We start from the raw sequence: 22,644 nt of genomic DNA, 5'->3' as shown, positions 1-22,644 counted from the left end.
TTCAGATAGGTACATGCAAGTCAGCAAGACAAACTTAGAACAGTGTTCAATAGGATGGATGTAGGGAGGATTTTTCCTCTACTTTAGGTCAAGGACCAGGGATAATGGTCTCAGTATAGAGGTTGGCTAGTCAGGGTTGAGATTAGTTTGAGTTTAGTTTATTGTCACGTGTATCAAGGTACAGTGAAAAGCTTATGTTGCGTGTTAACCAGTCTGTGCAAAGACAACACATGATTATAAATGTGCCATCCACAATGTACAGATACATGATAAAGGGAATAACGTGATTAACATTTAATGCAAGATAAAGACAGTAAAGTCCGATTGAAGATGGTCTGATGGTCTCCAAAGAGGTAGATAGTAGTTCAAGACTGCTCTTTAGTTGTTGGTAGGATGGTTCAGTTGTCTGATAACAGCTGGGAAGAAGCTGTCCCTGATTCTGAAGGTGTGCTTTTTCACTCTTCTGTACCTTTTGCTCGATGTGAGAGGGGAGAAAAGGGAGTGGCCAGGGTGCGACTCATCCTTATCGAGGCAGCGTGTGATGATGTGAAATGTCTTCACCCAGAGTATGGTAAAGCTTAGGAATTACACTTTGCCTTGTGCGAAGGCTAGGGCAGCACGATCTTGACTTTGTTTGGATCAGTAGGACAATGAAGGGTTAATGCAGCCTCAGAAATACTACAGGGAATATCGGCTGGGTCATGCGTGATCCAGGACAATATTTATAGCTGATTCAATTAAATTACACTGCTATCAATTGCAGAGTAATTAAGTGAAGTCTGATCAAACTTAATGTACACAATTCATCTGAGACTGGATACACCACACTGTTAGATGACATATCATGTTTTATTTATAATGCAATGCTTCATTAAATGTAGACAAACTAAAAAGAGCATCTTTTTTTGTTGCTTGATTTACTTTCTCCACATTTATCAACTCAATGATAGGTTTAATCATTTTATTTGTTTTGTATTCAGCTCCCCCAAAATTCACAGTCGTTCCCAAGGATCAAGTAATAATTGAAGGACACACTGTTGACTTTGAATGTGTGGCTGAGGGCAATCCAACTCCAGTCATCGCCTGGACCAAAGCAGGTATTTTTATGAAGTGACCTACTGTACACAATCAAAGAGTACCACTGTATTGTAGATGTGTAAGAAAGAATTGCAGATGCTGGTTTAGACACAAAGATAGACACAAAATGCTAGAGTAATTGAGCGGGTGAAGCAGCATCTGTGGAGAGAAGGGATAGGTGACATAGATACATAGATACATAGAAAATAGGTACAGGAGTAGGCCATTCGGCCCTTCGAGCCTGCACCGCCATTCAATATGATCATGGCTGACCATCCAACTCAGTATCCCGTACCTGCCTTCTCTCCATACCCCCTGATCCCTTTAGCCACAAGGGCCACATCTAACTCCCTCTTAAATATAGCCAATGAACTGGCCTCAACTACCCTCTGTGGCAGAGAGTTCCAGAGATTCACCACTCTCTGTGTGAAAAAGTTTCTTCTCATCTCGGTCCTAAAGGATTTCCCCCTTATCCTTAAGCTGTGACCCCTTGTCCTGGACTTCCCCAACATTGGGAACAATCTTCCTGCATCTAGCCTGTCCAACCCCATAAGAATTTTGTACGTTTCTATAAGATCCCCTTTCAATCTCCTAAATTCTAGCGAGTCTGAAGAAGGATCTCAACCCGAAACGTTGCCCATTCCTTCTCTCCAGAGATGCTGCCTCACCCACTAAGTTACTCCAGCATTTTGTGTCTACTGTATTTTGTCATAGAGATGATACTTTTCAATGACTCATACTTCTATTGCAGAGGCTATTGTTACAATTTATGAAATTAGCAAGACTGTTCATGATTACCATCAATCAAATTAAGTATTTGCTGCTCAGATTTGCTGCTAAAGTATGCACTGTTACACTTGGTGAATTTTATTGCCCCAATATGTTTTTTCAAAAAATATCTTTCTCTTAAGGTTTTATTTATCTACAGAGGGCTCCGGAAAGCTTCAAAATAATACGTAACCTCCATAATTTAGGTTCAGCACAAATGACACTTTTAAACGTTGCCTTAAAACTGAATGCAGAAGAGCGGTGTTTTTCAATGGAGCAGGGGGATCATAACAAGATTGAGGATAGACACAAAATGCTGGAGTAACTCAGCAGGACAGGCAGCATCTCTGGAGCGAAGGAATGGGTGACGTTTCGGGTCGAGACCCTTCTTCAGACGAGAGTCAGGGGAAAGGGAAACGAGAGATATAGAAGGTGATGTAGAGAGATATAGAACAAATGAATGAAAGATATGCAAAAAAATTACGATGATAAAGGAAACAGGCCATTGTTAGCATATCTTTCATTCATTTGTTCTAAATCTCTCTACATCACTGTCTAACCTCTCGTTTCCGTTTCCCCTGACTCTAGTCTGAAGGGTCTCAATCTGAAATGTCACTCATTTCGTCTCTCCAGAGATGCTGCCTGTCCTGCTGAGGTACTCCAGCATGTTTTGTCTATCTTCAGTTTAAACCAGCATATGCAGTTCCTTCCTACTTAAAAAGATTGAAACTAGAATATAAGATGAGGATTTACATGAGGGGCCAGATGTATGTACACAGAATCTTCTTCTTGTGTATGGCGTGCACAACCTAAAGTTTTAGGACAACTTGTTCTATATGATCTTATTTAATTGAACACACCGGGTTGATTGCATTCGTCCAAACAGGGCGACCACGTGAAGGTTGCAATCTCCCACACTTTACACAGAATGAAATCTCTATGGGGAGATCTGGAACAGAAGTTTTCTACAGTCCTTAATTATTTCAGGATAGAGGTTCAAATGCAAATGTAGTATTAACGAGTCTCCAATCCAACCAATACATGGATACTGGAATTAATTATTTGAGCTAAGTTTGGGATATAATTCAGCAAAAATAGATCAAAATGGTTAGCCACAAATTCTTGACACAACTTACAGGAAACAGATCAAGCTTCTGATAGATCAGAAAGCAGGTTGATATATTTTAAATTACACATTTTTATGTAGTCTTATTTGTGTTGGAATTTAGGCAAAACAGACTCTTTAGACCCCACTTGACTATTGAAAAATAGGTGGTAATTCTAAATATAATCGAAATTGCTGTCATATTAATCATTTTGCAGACTTTCTACTAACATTTATATGCACCTGATATACTTTTAACCTTTAGAGATACAGCGCCGAAATTGGTCCTTTGGCCCAATGAGTCTGCATCGACCAGCATTTACATAAAATAATCTGATTATTAAATGCAATTTATAGGATTTTAAGATGGAAGTAACTTGCAAGTAGCCCTAAGGTGTTTAATACACATGTGGATGTTTTGATTGGCATTATATATTACTTTAATACTTAGATGTTCAGTTACTAATTTCATGGATGTCAATACATGGTAGATATGGGTTTTCAATGGAAATATATTTATTTTTATTCAATGAGGAGGATGACTTAATAGAGATGAGATTTGGAATTTCAGAATCAGAATGCTGAGGCATCTCTTATCCCACTCTCAGACCTTCACTGGGTTCAACAGACTAAGAATGATTTACCCATATTCAAAGTCATAGAGAGATACAACGTGGCAACAGGCCCTTTGGCCCAACTTGGCCACATCGGCCAACATGTCTCAGCTACACTAGCCCCACCTGCCTGCACTTTTCCCATATTCCTCTAAACCTGTCCTCACCATGGACCTGTCTAATTGTTTTTTAAACTTTGCAATAGTCACTGCCTCCATTGCCTGCAATACCTCATGTGGCAGGTCATTCCTTACACCCACCACCCTTTGTGTGCAAATGTTACTGCCCAGAATCCATTTAAAATCTTTTCTTCTTCACCTTAAACCTATGTCCTCTGGTCCTCGATTCCCCTTCTCAGGACAAAAGACTCTGTGTGTCCACCTGATCTATTCCTCTCATGATTTTATACACCCCTATAAGATTTGTTCACTGGTGCTTCAGAATATTGCCCTTATCATGAAAATTATTTTAAAATAGAGAACTATTGACTAAGAACCCACATTTCATTTAACCGGGAGAGCAGTACTGTAACAGGCATGAACATTGCTACCTTGCATTTCAGTGGATTTGGATTTTTGCAAACAGTATTAAGAGATATGTACCACACTAGCCAGGCAAAGGATTACCACCACATTGAGAGGATCGTGATTGACTATATTTGAAGATTTTGATAATATTGCTAATATGGCGAGATTAAAAATTTCTAAGAAAATTGTTTCAACAGGCTTTCAGAAAACGTTCGATAATCAGTACATCAAATGTTATTTCAGGAGATGGTAATTGTTTTGTGGAAGGGAATAGGAAGTTGCAATATGGAAACGGGCAGGAGAGAGGTTGAGAATGACTGAAGTGGGATATTTAAGATGAAGGAAAAAATTATAAAAACACAAGGAGGTTAACAGTGGTTCAACACACAGGCACGTGAAATCATGCACTAATTGCATTAAAGATGAATGGGACTAGTTTCTGATAAAATCTATATTACTAAATCTCTGATCTTGACCGCTTTTGGCCCACTGTGCTGCGATTTCCGACAGAACGCCGCCACCTACGGCCGTCATTTTTGGCCACCTCGCTCAGAGCCCCTCTCCGCCTTACGGGTGCGGAGTATTTTTCCCATCGATGAACAATCAGAGATATATTAATGTTTTAAAATAATTCACCATTCCCTCTGCTGCCCCTGCTGGAGGGCGGGGGAAGGACTATAAAGCCAGGAAGTGGTGTGCCTCACTTAGTCTCTGCAAGATGGATGAAGCCAAGGGTCACGTATCTCTGAGCTCTGAATGATACTGAACAAATGTCTACACAACTGTGGTTTGAAAATGAAAATATGGTTTGTTTGAAGTAAAAAGGCACTGCCTGCAAACAGTTGTTTGGGTGCTTTGGCTTGAAGTTGAAAGGCACTACTGACTGCAAATGGTGGTTTGGGAGCTTTGGTTTCAAGTTGAAAGGCACTACTTACTGCAAATGGTGGCTTGGGAGCTTTGGCTTGAAGTTGAAAGGCACTAACTGCAAATGGTGGCTTGGGTGTTTTGACTTGAATTTGAAAGGCACTACTTACTGCAAATGGTGGCTTGGGAGCTTTGGCTTGAAGTTGAAAGGCACTACTTACTGCAAATGGTGGCATGAAGTTGAAAGGCACAACTTGCTGCAAATTGTGGCTTGGGTGCATTAGCTTAAAGTTGAAAGGCACTACTTACTGCAATTGGTGGCTTGGGTGCTTTGGCTTGAAGTTGAAAGGCACTACTTACTGCAAATGGTGGCTTGGGTGCTTTGTCTTGAAGTTGAAAGGCACTACACAGCAAATGGTGGCTTGGGTGCTCTGGCTTGAAGTTGAAAGTCACTACTTACAGCAAATGGTGGCTTAGGTGCTTTGCTTGAAGTTGAAAGGCACTACTTACTGCGAATGGTGGCTTGTGTGCTTTGGCTTGAAGTTGAAAGGCACTACATACTGCAAATGGTGGCTTGTGAGCTTTGGCTTGAAGTTGAAAGGCACTACTTACTGCAAATGGTGACTTGGGTGTTTTGACTTGAATTTGAAAGGCACTACTTACTGCAAATGGTGGCTTGGGAGCTTTGGCTTGAAGTTGAAAGGCACTACTTACTGCAAATGGTGGCATGACGTTGAAAGGCACTACTTGCTGCAAATGGTGGCTTGGGTGCATTAGCTTGAAGTTGAAAGGCACTTCTTACTGCAAATGGTGGCTTGGGTGCTTTGGCTTGATGTTGAATTGCACTATTTACTGCAAATGATGACGGAAGCTTTGGCTTGAAGTTGAAAGGCACTACTTACTGCAAATGGTGGCATGAAGTTGAAAGGCACTATTTGCTGCGAATGGTGGCTTGGGTGCATTAGCTTGAAGTTGAAAGGCACTTCTTACTGCAAATGGTGGCTTGGGAGCTTTGGCTTGAAGTTGAAAGGCACTACTTACTGCAAATGGTGGCTTGGGTGTTTTGACGAATTTGAAAGGCACTACTTACTGCAAATGGTGGCTTGGGAGCTTTGGCTTGAAGTTGAAAGGCACTACTTACTGCAAATGGTGGTATGAAGTTGAAAGGCACTACTTGCTGCGAATGGTGGCTTGGGTGCATTAGCTTGAAGTTGAAAGGCACTTCTTACTGCAAATGGTGGCTTGGGTGCTTTGGCTTGATGTTGAATTGCACTATTTACTGCAAATGATGACGGAAGCTTTGGCTTGAAGTTGAAAGGCACTACTTACTGCAAATGGTGGCTTGGGTGTATTAGTTTAAAGTTGAAAGGCACTACTTACTGCAAATGGTGGCTTGCGAGCTTTGGCTTGAAGTTGAAAGGCACTACTTACTGCAAATGGTGGCTTGGGTGTATTGGTTTAAAGTTGAAAGGCACTACTTACTGCAAATGGTGGCTTGTGAGCTTTGGCTTGAAGTTGAAAGGCACTACTTACTGCAAATGGTGGCAGGTGATTTGGCTTGAAGTTGAAAGGCAGTAATTACTGCAAATGGTGGCAGGTGATTTGGCTTGAAGTTGAAAGGCACTAATTGCTGCAAATGGTTGTGGGTGATTTGGCTTGAAGTTGAAAGGCACTTCTTACTGCAAATGGTGGCTTGGGTGCTTTGGCTTGAAGTTGAAAGGAACTACTTACTGCAAATAGTGGCATGTAGTTGAAAGGCACTACTTACTGCAAATGATGGCTTGGGTGTTTTGGCTTGAAGTTGAATTGCACTATTTACTGCAAATGGTGGCTTGGGAGCTTTGGCTTGAAGTTTAAAAAATTCACCATTCTCTCTGCTGCACCTGCTGGAGGGTGGGGGACGGACTATAAAACCAGGAAGTGGTGTGCCTCACTCACTCTCTGCAAGATGGATGAAGCCAAGGGTCACGTCTCTATGAGCTCTGAATAACACTGGACAAATGTCTACACAACTGTGAGTACCCTTAATGTGGTTTGACAATGAAAATATGGTTTGTTTGAAGTAAAAGGCACTACCTGCAAATGGTTGTTTGGGTACTTTGGCTTGAAGTTGAAAGGCACTACTTACTGCAAATGGTGGCTTGGGTGTTTTGGCTTGAAGTTGAAAGACACTACTTACTGCAAATGGTGGCTTGGGAGCTTTGGCTTGAAGTTGAAAGGAACTACTTACTGCAAATAGTGGCATGTAGTTGAAAGGCACTACTTACTGCAAATGATGGCTTGGGTGTTTTGGCTTGAAGTTGAATTGCACTATTTACTGCAAATGGTGGCTTGGGAGCTTTGGCTTGAAGTTTAAAAAATTCACCATTCTCTCTGCTGCACCTGCTGGAGGGTGGGGGACGGACTATAAAACCAGGAAGTGGTGTGCCTCACTCACTCTCTGCAAGATGGATGAAGCCAAGGGTCACGTCTCTATGAGCTCTGAATAACACTGGACAAATGTCTACACAACTGTGAGTACCCTTAATGTGGTTTGACAATGAAAATATGGTTTGTTTGAAGTAAAAGGCACTACCTGCAAATGGTTGTTTGGGTACTTTGGCTTGAAGTTGAAAGGCACTACTTACTGCAAATGGTGGCTTGGGTGTTTTGGCTTGAAGTTGAAAGACACTACTTACTGCAAATGGTGGCTTGGGAGCTTTGGCTTGAAGTTGAAAGGCACTAATTACTGCAAATGGTGGCGGGTGATTTGGCTCGAAGTTGAAAGGTACTGCAGGGCTCTCGCTTACCTTTTTTTCCCTGTTGCCAGCCGGGCAACCTTGGCAGCTATTTAGGTTGCCAAATGACAGTTTAGGTGGTCATTTAAGATGGCTTGCATGACGCGTGCGACAATGTGCTCGGACGAAGTGCGTAGTTACCAGTCGGAATTATACTCAATGAAACATTCACATATTATTTCTGCTTCAAATAAAGTCACAAACTAAACATTCACCAATCAAGGCATGATATATCCCACAATGACATGCAGCAAAATTATAAGGCAGTATCTCAACTCTTTTTACACATTGCAATTAATGATATTTCTATTAGTTCTTTCCACTTCCAAACAAAAATGTGGTTGAATTATTCAGCGTATGATCAACCTGTGTCAATAAATCCTAGACCATGGTAACATATATGCGTACGTATAGTTGTGAATGTTGCTCATTAAATAACTGATATTCCATATTAAGAGCATTGATTTGCCGTTAAATGAATTCTGTAATAACGTGTCAACGGTAGCAGTGACAATCGAACACTGCAGTTTTAATGTTTCACGTGTTCACAATTTAATTAATCCATGGATTAAAACAAATAATAACATTGGGAATTAGAACATATTTTATTGCATTCCGTTATCAAACATAGTCAATGTTTGCTCTGAAGACATTTCCAGGACAATAGGGTCAGGGAGGGGGGTGTGTGTGAATCAGTGCGGGGTGGATAGATGGCGGGGGGGGGGGGGGGGGGGGCGATGGTGGTTAGAAGGCTGTGCAGAATGGATGGATTGAGGCAGGTGAATTAGTACATGTTGGTTGGTGTAGATAAAATTGTGAGGGGAGAGCACGGGGGATGTCAGTGATGTTGAATGGGGGGGTTCAGTACGGGATGGATGGGGTAGACAAAAGTGCTGGAGAAACTTAGCGGGTGAGGCAGCATCTATGGAGCAAAGGAAATAGGCAACGTTTCGGGTCGAGACCCTTCTTCAGACTGTTCCCCCCATTCTTCTTGAATGGGAGGATCAGTACAAGATGGATGGGGGGGAGATTAGCGCAGGATGAATGGGGGGGGGGGGGGGGGTCAGTACAGTGTGGATCGGAGGGTCTGTGCAGAATGAATGGGATTAACTGCAGGATGAATGAGGGGAAGGTGCAGGGTAAATGAAGGGTGGGTCAGTATGGGATGAATGCGTGGATTAGTACAGGATGGATGGGGGATCAGTACAGGATGGATGGATGAGAAGTGCAGGATGGATGTGAAAGGGGTAAGTACAGGGTGAATTGGGGAACCAGTGCAGGATGGATGGGGGGGGGGGGGGTGGCAGGAGAATCAATGCGAGGTGGATAGGGTGATCAGCGCAGGATGAATAGATTGGGTGGGGGGGAGGGGGGAGATGGGGAGGGGAGCAAAGGGGATGTCAGTGAGGACTGAATAGAGGTGGGAATGGGGATCAGTGCTGGATGTAGAGGAGGGGTCCCAGGATAAGGAGGGGGAGGGGGCGTACAAGAGAGAGAGAGAGAGAGGGAGAGAGAGAAGGGGCGCGAGGTGGGGAGGAAGGAGGGTCAGCGCTCCTCGGACAACATCGCCCCGCTGCCTTGGCCGTTGGGAACTCCTCGCCACCGCCACCTTCCTCCGCCAGCCAACAGCAAGGTGCGGGGCCGAGCGGTGCAGCTCAAAGACCCCATAGCTATAGTATCTTTGGTGCAGCTGCTTTAGAAGTGTTGGAGCGAATGACGGGCGCTGAACTGCGAGCGACAGCAGCTCATCTTCTCCTCCTCCCGCACCCCACCCGCCCTGATAAGGGCCGTTGCTTGCAAACCCGCGCTTTCAATACAAACCCTCCCGCACGCCGAGGCCTCTCCCGCACGCCGAGGCCTCCCCCTCCCTCCCTCCTCCCGGCCTCGGCGTGCGGGAGGGTTTGTATTGAAAGCGCGAGTTTGCAAGCAGCGGCCCTTATCAGGGCGGGCGGGGTGCAGGAGGAGGAGAAGGTGGAGCCGCTGTCGCTCGCAGTTCAGCGCCTGTCACTCGCTGCAACCCTTCCTCACCCCGCACCTAGTATCTTTCCCACGCAATACAGCCGCCACCGCCGACACAAAACGTTGCGTTCCTTTTATCCAGAGATGCTGCCTGACCCGCGGAGTTACTCCAGTTTTTTGTGTCTATCTTCGGTACAAACCAGTATCTGGTTGCCAAGCCGGGCAAAATGACTCGGTGTTTATTTGCCCCGTGGCGCTTTGAGTGGTCAATGGCACCCGTGCAACCGTTAATTTCGAGCCCTGCACTAATTACTGCAAATGGTGGCGGGTGATTCGGCTTGAAGTTGAAAGGCACTTCTTACTGCAAATGGTGGCTTAGGTGCTTTGGCTTGAAGTTGAAAGGCACTACTTACTGCAAATGGTGGCATGAAGTTGAAAGGCACTACTTACTGCAAATGGTGGCTTGGGTGCTTTGGCTTGAAGTTGAAAGGCACTAACTGCAAAAGATGGCTTGGGTGATTTGGCTTGAAGTTGAAAGGCACTACTTACTGCAAATGGTGGCTTGGGTGCTTTGCTTGAAATTGAAAGGCACTACCTGCTACAAATGGTGGCTTGGGTGCTTTGGCTTGAAGTTGAAAGGCACTACTTACTGTAAATGGTGGCTTGGGTGATTTGGCTTGAAGTTGAAAGGAACTTCTTACTGCAAATGGTGGCTTGGATGCTTTGGCTTGAAGTTGAAAGGCACTACTTACTGCAAATGGCGGCTTGGGTACTTTGGCTTGAAGTTAAAAGGCACTACTGCAAATGCACTTACTTCCTGTTTGCACTGTATATTGATTTAAGATAAAATGCTACCACTTACGGCTGTGATTTTTGGCCAGCCCCCCCCCCCCCTCCGCTGAACAGGTGCAGAGAATTCTTCCCATCAATTAAAAATAAAATTGTTATTAGTGTTTAAAAAATGTTGAGAATCTCTCTCCTGTCAATCACACCCTGAAAGCCACACCTTTTCTGGGGTGGGAGGGGGAGGGGTTATAAAACCCGGAAGTGTGGGTGTGGCTCAGTCTCTGCATGATGGGGGAGGGAGAGGTCATGACTGTCTGAGCTGTGAATCAACTGAACACACTGAATGTCTACTGAACTGTGAGTTTGGTGTTTTGTGTGATTTTATGGTGGTTTCACCCTGCATGAAATGGTATGAAGCTGCATTTGAATTTGGTGGCCTTCGACCCTGCTTGAAGTGGTATGAAAATGCACTGAATTTTTGTGGCCTTGCACCCTGCTGAAAGTGGTATGAAACTGCACTTCAATTTGATGGCCATGGATCCAGCTTGAAGTGGTATGAAACTGCACTTCAATTTGATGGCCATGGATCCAGCTTGAAGTGGTATGAAACTGCACTTGAATTCGGTGGCCTTGCACCCTGCTTGAAGTGGTTGGAAACTGCACTTGAATTCGGTGGCCTTGCACCCTGCTCATAGTGGTAAGAAGCTGCACTTGAATTTGGTGGCCTTGCACCCTGCTTGAAATGGTAGGAACATGGATTTGAATTTGGTGGCCTTGCACCCTGCTTGAAATGGAATTTCAAGGAATAGTCATGAGTCAACTGCCAGCCCACCAGCCATGAGTTAGCTGCCAGCAGATCAGGCTTGAGGGACTGAGCTGCCACCCCAAGAACCCATACCAGCACTCCAGAAACCCCCCCCTCCCCACTGGCCACCAATATTGGAATTAGTGGAGAGGTGGAATATTGCGTCGGGGGACCAATCCTCCTGTGTGAACATGGGACCCAACGGGTCCCACTTAGTCTAGTAATAATTGAAATTGATGAGAGCCAAAGTAATTGAAAGCTTGTGCAATTAATCAAAACAATGAATAAACATGGTCTTTATTAAGTAATTTGTATCAGATCAACAGACCTACATGTGGCCAACTACAGTACATTTACTTTGAGGTACAGGACCTCAGGTGGGATAACTATCATTTGAAATTGTTCTCCACAGACTAATCGACACAACACCACACTTCGTAGTATTCGTTTTTGTGTGAGGTTGAGGAAATTTGGCTTTCCTTTGTGTATCAGAGTGATTTAATTAGCCAAGTAATTAGATTAGCAGGATAATCCAAATGAGATATTTGAAATCATAAATGATTTGACAGACTTGGTACAGCAAAGCTATTTCCTCTGTCAGGGAATACAGAACAAGGAAGCATAATTTTAACACTAGTGCCATGCTAAATCAATTGTGAATTCTAAGAAAAACGATTTCTTATGAGAACATTAATTATGTACATTAAGAATTTTCCCTGTCAGAAGGCAGTGAAATTGGGTCATATAAGTTTCAGGACTAGAGATGGGTATCATTTTCTTTCATAATATTTATGGATAAAAGGCAATTAAATGTAATTGAGGCAGATGAGCTATGATCTAATCTCATGGCAGATCATGTCTGCGAAGTCAAGGGTCACATTCGGTTCAGACACTCTATGTGTGGAAGGTTTGATAAGGTCTAATTTTCTTGCTAGTAGATGCAAACAAGGAAGATATATCCAGTTCTTCAGACAACTTTGATTGTCATTAGTGAGCAGAATACAATGGAATCATGGAACTGCAGATTCTGATTTACAGAAAAAAAGACACAAAATGCTGGAGGTAGCATCTCTGGGGAATAAATGGATAGATGGTGTTTCAGGTCAGGGCTCTTCTTCGTAGATGCTCTCTGACCTGCTGGGTTACTCCAGCACTTCGTGTGTTCGTGGAATCATGTTACTTGAAATCCCTTACAACTGTCTCAATTTTTTTATAAACAGGTTTACCTTTCACATTATTTAAATGCAGCAGGTGTGCAATGCTAAGCATATTACTTGTCTGAATAGCAACGCATTTGCAATTATCTTTAATTTTGCTCTATGTTGTGATTTATTACAATCTTTATGTCAATGACACAAATGGAGCAAAGTACCAGATCAATCCATAACATGCTGTAATTGGAAAAGTGCTTCATATTTAGAGATATTTCAATATATGACTAACTGAAATTTTCTCATAATGATAAATAAAAACTTTGCAATCTTGCATCCATAGACATGCAGGTTTATAAGTTAATTGGCCTCTGTAAACATTGCCTCAGATGTGTAGGGAATGGATGGGAAAGTGGGATAACATAGTATGAACGGGTGTCCACTGGTCGGCATGAACTCTGTGGGCAGAAGGGCCTGTTTCCATGGAGTATCTCTAAGCTAAACAAAACTAAACTAAGCTTTCTGCTTTCAGGAGGCCAGCTCCCCAATGACAGAAGACATGCAGTGCTACCAACGGGAACACTGAGGATTGTTGAAGTAGCCGCCCATCATCAGGGTCAATATGAATGCCAGGCTATCAATGTTGTTCAAGTTAAACGAGTTCGAGTGCAGCTAAAGGTACAACCCAAAGGTACAGAACTATTCATATGCTTTATTGACATTTGAAGGTATTATATCGACATAAAACTTAACTGATGTTCACATGTTTAAATAGTCATTTTGACAATATAATCTGTTATTACATGGAACCAGTGAGGATCTGAAAATATGTCACAAAAACGTTCAGAACACATTTGCCTTTCAGGTTGTGTCATTATTTCCCATAAATAAGTATTTCCCATAAATCCCATATTTCCCATTATTTCCCGTGTCATTGCTTCGTTAATTCTCCATATTATGACATGAGCGTGGTGTTTGTACAAAGTTCCAAATTCACAAGCAAGCTTTTTTTTCCAACAGAAAATTGTGCTGATGTCAGCATGCCAGATCTGCTGCATTCACAACTTCCTATTTTAAATGGCTGGAGAATTAGAAAAAAAACCTGGGAATGCTGACTTGCACAACATTTTAGGGGAGAGGGAAACCTCATAGGTCTTGTTCTCTTGAGCAAACATTATGGTGGGCTGCGATCTTTCAATATTAGAAATATTACATTTTTCTGATGGTGTTAATTCTGGCCAAATTGGAGAGGCCATGACACTAAAATTGAGTAAAGGCTTCTGGGCTGCCGGACCATTTGGTCAATTTAAATGTGCCTTCTGCAGAAATAGGACAAGCTGCAGAATGGTGCCAGTTTGTCTAGAGCCTAGATAAGAGCTGCAGAAAGAGATTGAAACATCTGCAGATCCTGACAATTAGGTGCAAATTGCATGGAATGGATTGGATGAATGCAAACCAGACATACACATTGTACATATTGTTACAAAGATTTACTTTGCTAGACGTTGATTGGATTAAGTGTTGAGCCTTGTCTGGGTTTCTTGAATATCTGGGCAAATGTTGCTATGTTTGCTTTCTTTCAGAAGCTCTGTTTGAATACATTGTATTTGTTACTGTATTATTGGGTTACTGAAATGTCCATCATAGAAACATAGAAAATAGGTACAGGAGGAGGCCATTCGGCCCTTCGAGCCAGCACCACCAAATCCCTTGATTCCACCAGCCCCTGGAGCTCTATCTAACTCTCTCTTAAATCCACCCAGTGATTTGGCCTCCACTGCCCTCTGTGGCAGGGAATTCCACAAATTCACAACTCTCTGGGTGAAAGCATTTTTTCTCACCTCAGTCTTAAATGGCCTCCCCTTTATTCTAAGACTGTGGCCCCTGGTTCTGGACTCGCTCAACATTGGGAACATTTTTCCTGCATCTAGCTTGTCCAGTCCTTTTATAATTTTATATGTTTCTATAAGATCCCCCTCATTCTTCTAAACTCCAGTGAATACAATCCTAGTCTTTTCGATCTTTCCTCATATGACAGTTCTGCCATCCCAGGGATCAATCTCGTGAACCTATGCTGCACTGCCTCAATCACAAGGATGTCCTTCCTCAAATTAGGAGACCAAAACTGTACACAATACTCTAGATGTGGTCTTACCAGAGCCCTATACAACTGCAGAAGAACCTCTCTACTCCTATACTGAAATCCTCTTGTTATGAAGGCCAACATTCCATTAGCTTTCTTCATTGCCTGCTGTACCTGCACGCCAAGTTTCAATTTCCGGTGTACAAGGAAACCCAGGTCTCGCTGTACCTCCCTCTTACCTAACCTAACCCTATTGAGATAATAATGTGCCCCCTTCTTTTTGCCACCAAAGTGGATAACCACATTTATCTATATACTGCATCTGCCACGCATCTGCCCACACACTGTCCAGGTCACCCTGCAACCTCCTAACATCCTCTTCACAGTTCACACTGCCACCCAGCTTTGTGTCATCTGCAAACTTGCTCCTAATTCCCTCTTCCAAAACATTAATATATATGGTAAGCAGATGGTTCGGGGTGGATGATATTTTAAACATTGATGAGATATCTATAAAAACAAACGACCCTTTGATGCTCTAGTGCTCAATGTGAGGCTTGTGGTGAAATTAAGTAAGTTCCATGTGCTTAATTCCTCATTGTAGTTAGACAAACTGAGTAATAGTGTTTTCCTTTTACTTTATCTGGAAAGGAAAGGGATCAATAAAATAATTCCCATTTCTGATTAAATTTCAGTAACTTTTGCTGGGATGTTCAAATATTTATAAATCAATTGAACATGTTTGGCAATTGTATCTCCTGTTTAATATTTGTCCTTGTTAACACTTCCACAAGACATTGAAAGGTCATTTCTGTTAGTGAAAATGTACAGCACCATAAATCACTGCAGTCAGACATGGCGTGTCAAAAGAATTGGAGAAATCAGAATCGTTTTGCAATTAACATTGATTAACATTGATAATTTTGGAAATAATGGAACAGAAGTGAAAAAAAAAATTCTTGCTGTAATCACAAAATTGTCATTTATTGAACTCGATTACCCTGTGGGAGCTATTTAAAGTTAGATGAATGCTAGATTTGATGTAACTATGGGAAAATTAATGCTATTTCTCCTTCTGTCTGAAGTTCTAACAAGCTATTATTAATTGCAATCAGTGATACCAGTGTTTACTGACGTGCCAAAGGATGTCACTGCAGAGGTTGGTCAGGATGTAAAGATAACTTGCAGTGCTCAAGGTGAACCACATCCCACAATCACCTGGACCAAGGTAAGGGGAAAATAGAATTGAATAAATTTACTCTTACTGTTGGAATAATGGAGAACCAAGAAACAGTGGATGCTGGTTTAAATGAGAAAACACAAAGTGCTGGAGTAATTCAGCAGTTACTCTAGAGAACATGGATAGGTGATGTTTTGGATTGGAATCTTTCTTCCATCTGAAGATGGATCCCGACCTGAAACGTTACCTATCCGTGTTCTCCACTGAGTTACTCCAGCGCATCGTGTTTTCTTCTGTAGGAATAATGGAATGTTTCTTGACCTTTTAATCTTAACACTGATCTTTATGTTGACCAGGATATGAATGACATTGGAATGTCACCCTAAATAATCCTGCAAATAATATTTTGCAATTTAACACCTAAGAATATAAGCAGCTGACCCTATTTGACTTCTGTAAAATTCTGTAAAATTTTGCAATTTAACACCTAAGAATATAAGCAGCTGGCCCTATTTGACTTCTGTAAAATTCTGTAAAATTTTAAATTCTGATGTATCTGGCCTCAATTCAAGATCGCTTTGAGTAAGTCTGTTTATTAGCTGTGTTATTTTGGGGGAGCAAAATTCTACTCTGCCATACAATCAGAAAAACAGATTTTGTAAACATTAAATTGTAGTAATTTGATGGAAACTTTTAGGATGTGCACATTTTGCACCAATCTTCAACTATTCTTGATAGATAGATTCTTGATTAGTACGGGTGTCAGGGTTATGGGGAGAAGGCAGGAGAATGGGATTATGGAGGAGAGATAGATCAGTCATGATTGAATGGCAGAGTAGACTTGATGGGACGAATGGCCTAATTCTGCTCCTATTTCCTTATTCAAGTTAAAATCTCTTACAGTATTTAAAGATTTTATTTTCTACTATTCTTTGTATTTTATAGTTCTTACATTTAAAATAGCCTCAAAGGTGAGTCCCAACTCCCCATGACCTCCTTAAGAGTATTGTTAAGTAGGCTTTCAGTGGAGTGCCAGAGAATAACAGATAGATGTATCTGTGTTTTTCCCATTGGAAATAAAAGTCCCCAGATTCATTCCGCAGAAGAATCAGAGCCATATGATCCTATATGGTGTGCACATCTATCACACACCAGTTTTCAAGTTCAAAGTATCAAAAGTATTCACAAACAGAAAGGCTTTATTCTGGCTTAAACCCAGAAATTTACAAGCGCTTGCCAGTTTGCAAACTTGCCTCCCCATAGACCAATTAAACTTTGACTGAGCTCAAGTCTTACTTGGACAATTTCTCCACAGGGAGAACATGACTGGTGGCCTGAAAACAGCAGACAACTTTAATTGCTAATTGCAATTATGCATCAGATTCGAATCATTCATGAACAATGTTGTAGAGATCTGCTCGGAGATTAAAATATCTCGTAACAGAGTAAATTTGTTTTAGCAGTCTCCCAGCCAAGCAAATGATCAACATTATTCCAAAGTCATTTTGTCTGGTCTTTGCAGAGTGAGATTTTCATATCTGAGCACTAGTAAAATTCCACAGCAACGCAGCTGTGTACCTTTACATGTGGCACCGGAAGAGAAGTTATCCAAAATTTGTGGACTGGATGACCTGAAGACATTTATAAACTTTCAAATAGACTAAGGGTGCATCACAAAGGATGACACAGTGGTGCATAGGAGGTACAGTGGCACAGTTGGTAGAGCTGCTGCCTCGCATTGCTAGAGAAGCGGGTATGATCCTGTTCTCAGATGCCGTCTGTGTGCAGTTTGCACACCCTGTGTTCCAGATCCCTCCCACATCTCAAAAATACTTGGGGGTTGTAGGTTAATTGGCCTCTCTAAATTGTATCTGGTCTGCAGGGAGTCGATGAGAAAATGGAATAACATAAACTAGAGTGAATGGGTGATCGATGGTCGTCATTGACTCAGTGGTCCGAAGGGCCTGTTTCCATGGTGTATCTCCAAATTAAACTAAGCTAACAGCCCATTCTAATAATCCAATATTCTCAAGGGATTGCTTGGCATGGGTTTTCTCTCCTGATGGTTTATGTAATTGGGGATGTGATTTCTATTTATTACTAGACCAAGTGCAGACCCGTTGGGTCTGTTCCCCCAACGTGCGGTTGTGGGGGGGGAGGCGGCATCCAGCGTCACACACACTAACTATCCCCCCCCCCCCGCACTCACGCTAATTACCCCCCTTGATATTATATTAATAGTATTAATGTGCTCCTTTTACCCCATAACCACCCTATCCACCGACGCATAGCCCCCAACTTGCAGTCACATCTAGAGAGGGGGGGGGGGGGGGGGTTAGAGAGTGAGGGCAGAGAGAGAAGGGGCAGAGACAGAGAGAGAGACAGAGACACAGAGAGGGGCAAGAGGGATGGGGGGCGTGGAGAGGAGGAGAAGAGGGAGGATGGATGAGGGTGGAAAGGTGGGGGAGGAGAGAGTGAGGGGGAGAGAGAGGGGGTGCTGAGAGGGGGGAGAGGTGGGGAGCAGGGAGGGGGAGGGAGGGGGGAGGGTGGAGGAAAGAGGGTAGGTGGTGTGGAGGGGAGTGGGTTTAGGGGAGGGAGGGAGGGTGGGGGAGCAGATGGAGAGGAGAGGGGGGGAGGAGAGAGGGGGGGGAGGAGAGAGGGGGAGGGGAGAGAGAGGGTGTGCTGAGGGGGGTGAGGTGAGGGGAGGGGGAGAGGTGCGGAGCAGGGAGGGGGAGGGAGGGGGAGGGAGGGTGGAGGGAAGGAAGTAGGGGTGTGTGGAGGGGAGGGGGGTTTAGTGGAGGGACGGTGGGGGAGGAGAGGGAGAAAAAGAGGGTGAGAGGAGAGGAGAGGGGGGAGACGAGTGGGGGGAGAGGAGCGGGGCGGGGGGAGAGGAGAGGGGAGGGGGGAGAGGAGAGGAGAGGGGGGAGAGGAGAGGGGAGAGAGGAGAGGAGGGGGGGGGGAGAGGAGGGGGGGAGAGGTGAGGGGGGGCTGATGGGGAGAGGGGGGGTGATGGTGAGAGGGGGGGAGAGAGAGGAGGGGAGAGAGAGAGAGAGAGAGAGAGACAATTGGGGAGAGAGAGAGAGAAAGAGAGAGGGATAGGGAGAGAGATGTGGGGAGAGAGAGGAGGGGAGAGAGAGAGAGTGTGCATTTTTACTTCAACGCAAACCCCCCAAACAACCATTTGCAGGCAGTACTTTTTTCCCCTCAAACTAACCATATTTTCATTGTCAAACCACATTATGGGTACTCACAGCTGTGGAGACATTTGTTCAGTGTCATTCAGAGCTCTGATTGAGGCACACCACTTGCAGAGACTGATTGAGGCACACCACTTCCTGGTTTTATAGTCCCTCCCCCTCCCTCCAACAGGGGCAGCAGAGAGAATGGGGAATTTTGTAAAAACATTAATATCTCTGTCATTTTTCATCGACGGGAAACATCCTCGGCACACATGCGGCGGAGGGGGGCTCTGAGCAAGGTGGCCAAAAATGACGGGCGTAGGTGGCGGCGTTCTGTCGGAAATCGCAGCACAGAAGGCCAAAAGCGGTCAAGAACAGAGATTTAGTAATATAGAAGATAAAGCAAAAATTGATATAGGACCTTTTACATCCATTTTAACGTGCCTCTAAGCACCTAACAGGCAGAATAGCAGTTTCTACAGGTGGTCTATTAATTGGAGTATGGAAAGAAAGGCACTTGTCAACATTACTGCTATAGATTAATTGCATTAATGCTCTGTTCCTCAACAGGTTCACATGAACATGAACTTATTCCAAGAAACTATCCTAATGGGCCTATCCCACTTAGGCGACTTTTTAGGTGACTGCAGGAGACTATGCGGTAACCACATGGTTGCCACATGTTCGCGGGTGGTTGCCGGGTAGTTGCCATCGTGGTCGTGAGGAGTTCCCGCATTCTGGGAACTAGTCGCGGCCTCCTGGTTGCCAGGAGGTCGATGGTTCTCGTAGGTTCTTGTAGGTTGTAGTCGGTGCTGACCGGTGAATTTCATTGGCTCATTGGGGGAAAAAAAGTAAGCAGTAGTTTTCAGAACCAAGGATAACCGATCAGTAACTTTAATGTCCGCCGAGCTTCACAGACGTGTATCTCTGGCTTCTTAAAAATTGTCTCCACTCCTTCTCCCCCCTCCTTCCCCTTTCGCCCCCCCCCCCCCCCCTCTTTTAAAGGACGTGACAGTCGCCGGCAGTCGCCTGAAATATCGCCTAAGTGGGGACAGGCCCATAACACATCGATCTTTTAATAATGGAGGAGATTAAATTGTGGAGCAAAACAAAAGAATATTAACTAAAGTATAAAATACAAGAAATGTAAAAGGAATAATGACAGCCATTTTCTACATCTATTAAATAGGATGGAGTTCAAATTACAGACAGCGGGAAATTCCATGTTAATACAGAGGGAACACTTGCTATCATGGACATTGGGCTGGCAGATGAAGGAAGGTACGAATGTGCTGCACGAAACACAATTGGCCAAGCAGCTACTAATATGCTGCTCAAGGTGACTGGTAAGTACTTTCATTTTCATGTTAGATTAATTAATCTTAATTCTATGATTCTGTTATGTATATCAGTAGTCCTGTTCACGTATTTGCTATGGATTTCTACTGAGATCAAGGCAGCACAATGGCGCAGCTGGTAGAGCTGCTGCTTCACAGTGCCAGATACCTGGGGTCAATCCTGACCTCAGGTGCTGTCTGTATGGAGTTTGCATGTTCTCCCTGTGACTGCATGGGTTTCCCCCAGGTGCTCTGGTTTCCTCCCATATCCCAAAGATGTGTGAGTTTCTAGGTTAGAATAATAGTCATAGAGTGATACAGTGTGGAAACAGACCATTCGGTCCAACCTGCCCACACCGGTCAACATGTCCCAGCAACACTGGTTCCACCTGCCCGTGTTTGGTCCATAACCCTCCAAACCTTAAGTGGCCCCTGTAAAATGTCCCCTGTTGTGTCAGGAATGGATGAGAAAGCAGAATAATATAGAACTAGTATGAATGGGTTGAGGATGGTTGGCAAGAACTCAGTGTGTTGAAGGACCTGTTTCCAAGTCATTTCTCTGAACTAAAAAACTGAGATTTTATTTTTGGTTTTCTTTTACTCTCTCTGAGCATGGTAGGAATCCTATAATCCTGAGCAGAATGCTTTTGTCAATATTGTAGATGTGGAACTGATATCTGCCCTATGTGATAATAGCAAGATTTGAAGTATCTGGTAAATTGTTATTGAATTAAAATTATATTTCTTAGTTTGAATCTGAACCTGATGCTATAGATAGTCATCCACAGACCCTACCTCAGCCTTGGAGAATTCTGAACCTACTACGTTTTTGTGCCAAAAGTTGATTTAGGTTAACCAAAGAGTGTCAATTAAAACAAAACCTGTGCTTTATTTTTGATCAAACAAGTTACAAACAATAAATGTTATACTGCCAAAGCTCTATTCGACCCAGTGGTAGATAGTCATGTGAACTAGCCCTACTCCATATATATTGTGATCAGCTCTGTTCTAGTTTCTTGCAAGTTGTAGCCCAATAGCCTAAGCAAAAAAACGTTATCACCCTCAAAATGACCCAATTTCATCCAATTGTACCTGGATGGCATGTGGCACAGCGGTAAAGTTGCTGCCTTACGGCACCAGAGACATGGGTTTGATCCTGACTACAGATTGTCCCTAGTATGTGTGGAGGATACTGTTAATGTATGGGGATCATTGGTCAACGTGGACTCAGTAGGCCCTAGGGTCTGTTTCCGCTCTGTATCTCTAAACTAAATATACTACAGGCCATATACCTGCACTAACAGCACACCACAGTCCTTCTTAATATGTCCTTATATAGTGGGCTATCTATATATGGCTGTCATCTCTCCAATTATTGGGCTTTTAAAATGGAGATTCTTTTTTAGTCAAATAATTTTTGACAGATTCTTGATTAGTAAATGTGTCAGGGGCTTTTGGGAAAAGGATGGAGAGTCGGGTTGAGAGGGAAAGATAGATCAGCCATGATTGAATAACGGAGTAGACCTGATGGACCGAATGGCCTAATTTTGCTCTGAGAACTTATGAACATAACTTATCAATCCGTATATCAATACCCTTATCAATTCACTATTCAAAACTACTGAGCAGCCACGTGGATCTAATGTCAGTGGTACACAAATCATTTGGTGCCTGAGCTGCCAGGTTTCATGTCCTTGTGAAGTGGGAGAAATCATGTCACATCACAGTCCATTACTTGCTCACATAAAAACCTTCCAAAGTCAACTAGCCATGTTGCACTGACGGCTCAGAGAAAACAAGCTCTCCGCAGCAGGAAAAGAGGACTCCAATGAGCAACATGTATTTTTTAAACATAAGATGTTGGAAATACTCAGCATGCTTGGCAACATCTGCTGAGAGAAATATTGAACATTTCAAATTGTTGACCCTTCATCAAAGGTAAGAAAAGGCTAATTTTCAAGAGATGGTGGGGGAAGGAAGTGGTGGAGGGAATGAAAGGAATGCTTCTGCCAGATCAGGTGAAATGTCAGTAATCTGACAAGTTAACTGAGTCTGAAGAAGGAGTGTCAACCCGAAACGTCACCTATCTATGTTCTCCAGAGATGCTGCCTGAACTGTTGAGTTACTCCAGCATTTTGTGTCGTTTTGCCTATTTACCTCTCCACAGCTGCTGCTTCGCCTTCTGAGAATCTAGTAGTTTCAGGTTCTACTGCACATTTCCAGCACCTGTAATTTATTTTTACATTTGGTTCACTTCACAAAACCTCCTGGGAATTTGATCAACGCAGAAGAATTATGTTTCAAGTTTTGTAGCCTTGCGGTTCCATCAGCCCTTGTGTGCTGTTTATGGCTGGCTGAGGGCTGAACTTTGTCTTGTGTAGAGGCTTTTAATTAGTGTAGTTTTCTATCAAAGTTCACATTTGCCTGCATTG

At 43.3% G+C, this 22,644-nt stretch overlaps 1 protein-coding gene across 1 annotated transcript in view; it reads left to right on the top strand.

Moving 5' to 3' along the window:
* Positions 1-22,644, top strand: part of pxdnl (peroxidasin like) — a 498,663-nt gene that overhangs the window by 369,228 nt on the left and 106,791 nt on the right. The window contains exons 10-13 of the mRNA XM_033020388.1: positions 981-1,097; positions 12,966-13,124; positions 15,632-15,744; positions 20,065-20,221. Coding sequence (XP_032876279.1) covers positions 981-1,097; positions 12,966-13,124; positions 15,632-15,744; positions 20,065-20,221 — 546 coding nt within the window. The remainder of the gene's footprint in view (positions 1-980; positions 1,098-12,965; positions 13,125-15,631; positions 15,745-20,064; positions 20,222-22,644) is intronic.

The sequence above is a fragment of the Amblyraja radiata genome, chromosome 4, assembly GCF_010909765.2.
Source record: "Amblyraja radiata isolate CabotCenter1 chromosome 4, sAmbRad1.1.pri, whole genome shotgun sequence".
Taxonomy (NCBI): Eukaryota; Metazoa; Chordata; class Chondrichthyes; order Rajiformes; family Rajidae; genus Amblyraja; species Amblyraja radiata.
Note: the sequence above shows the minus strand (reverse complement) of the source record. Positions and strands in the feature narration are given on the sequence as shown.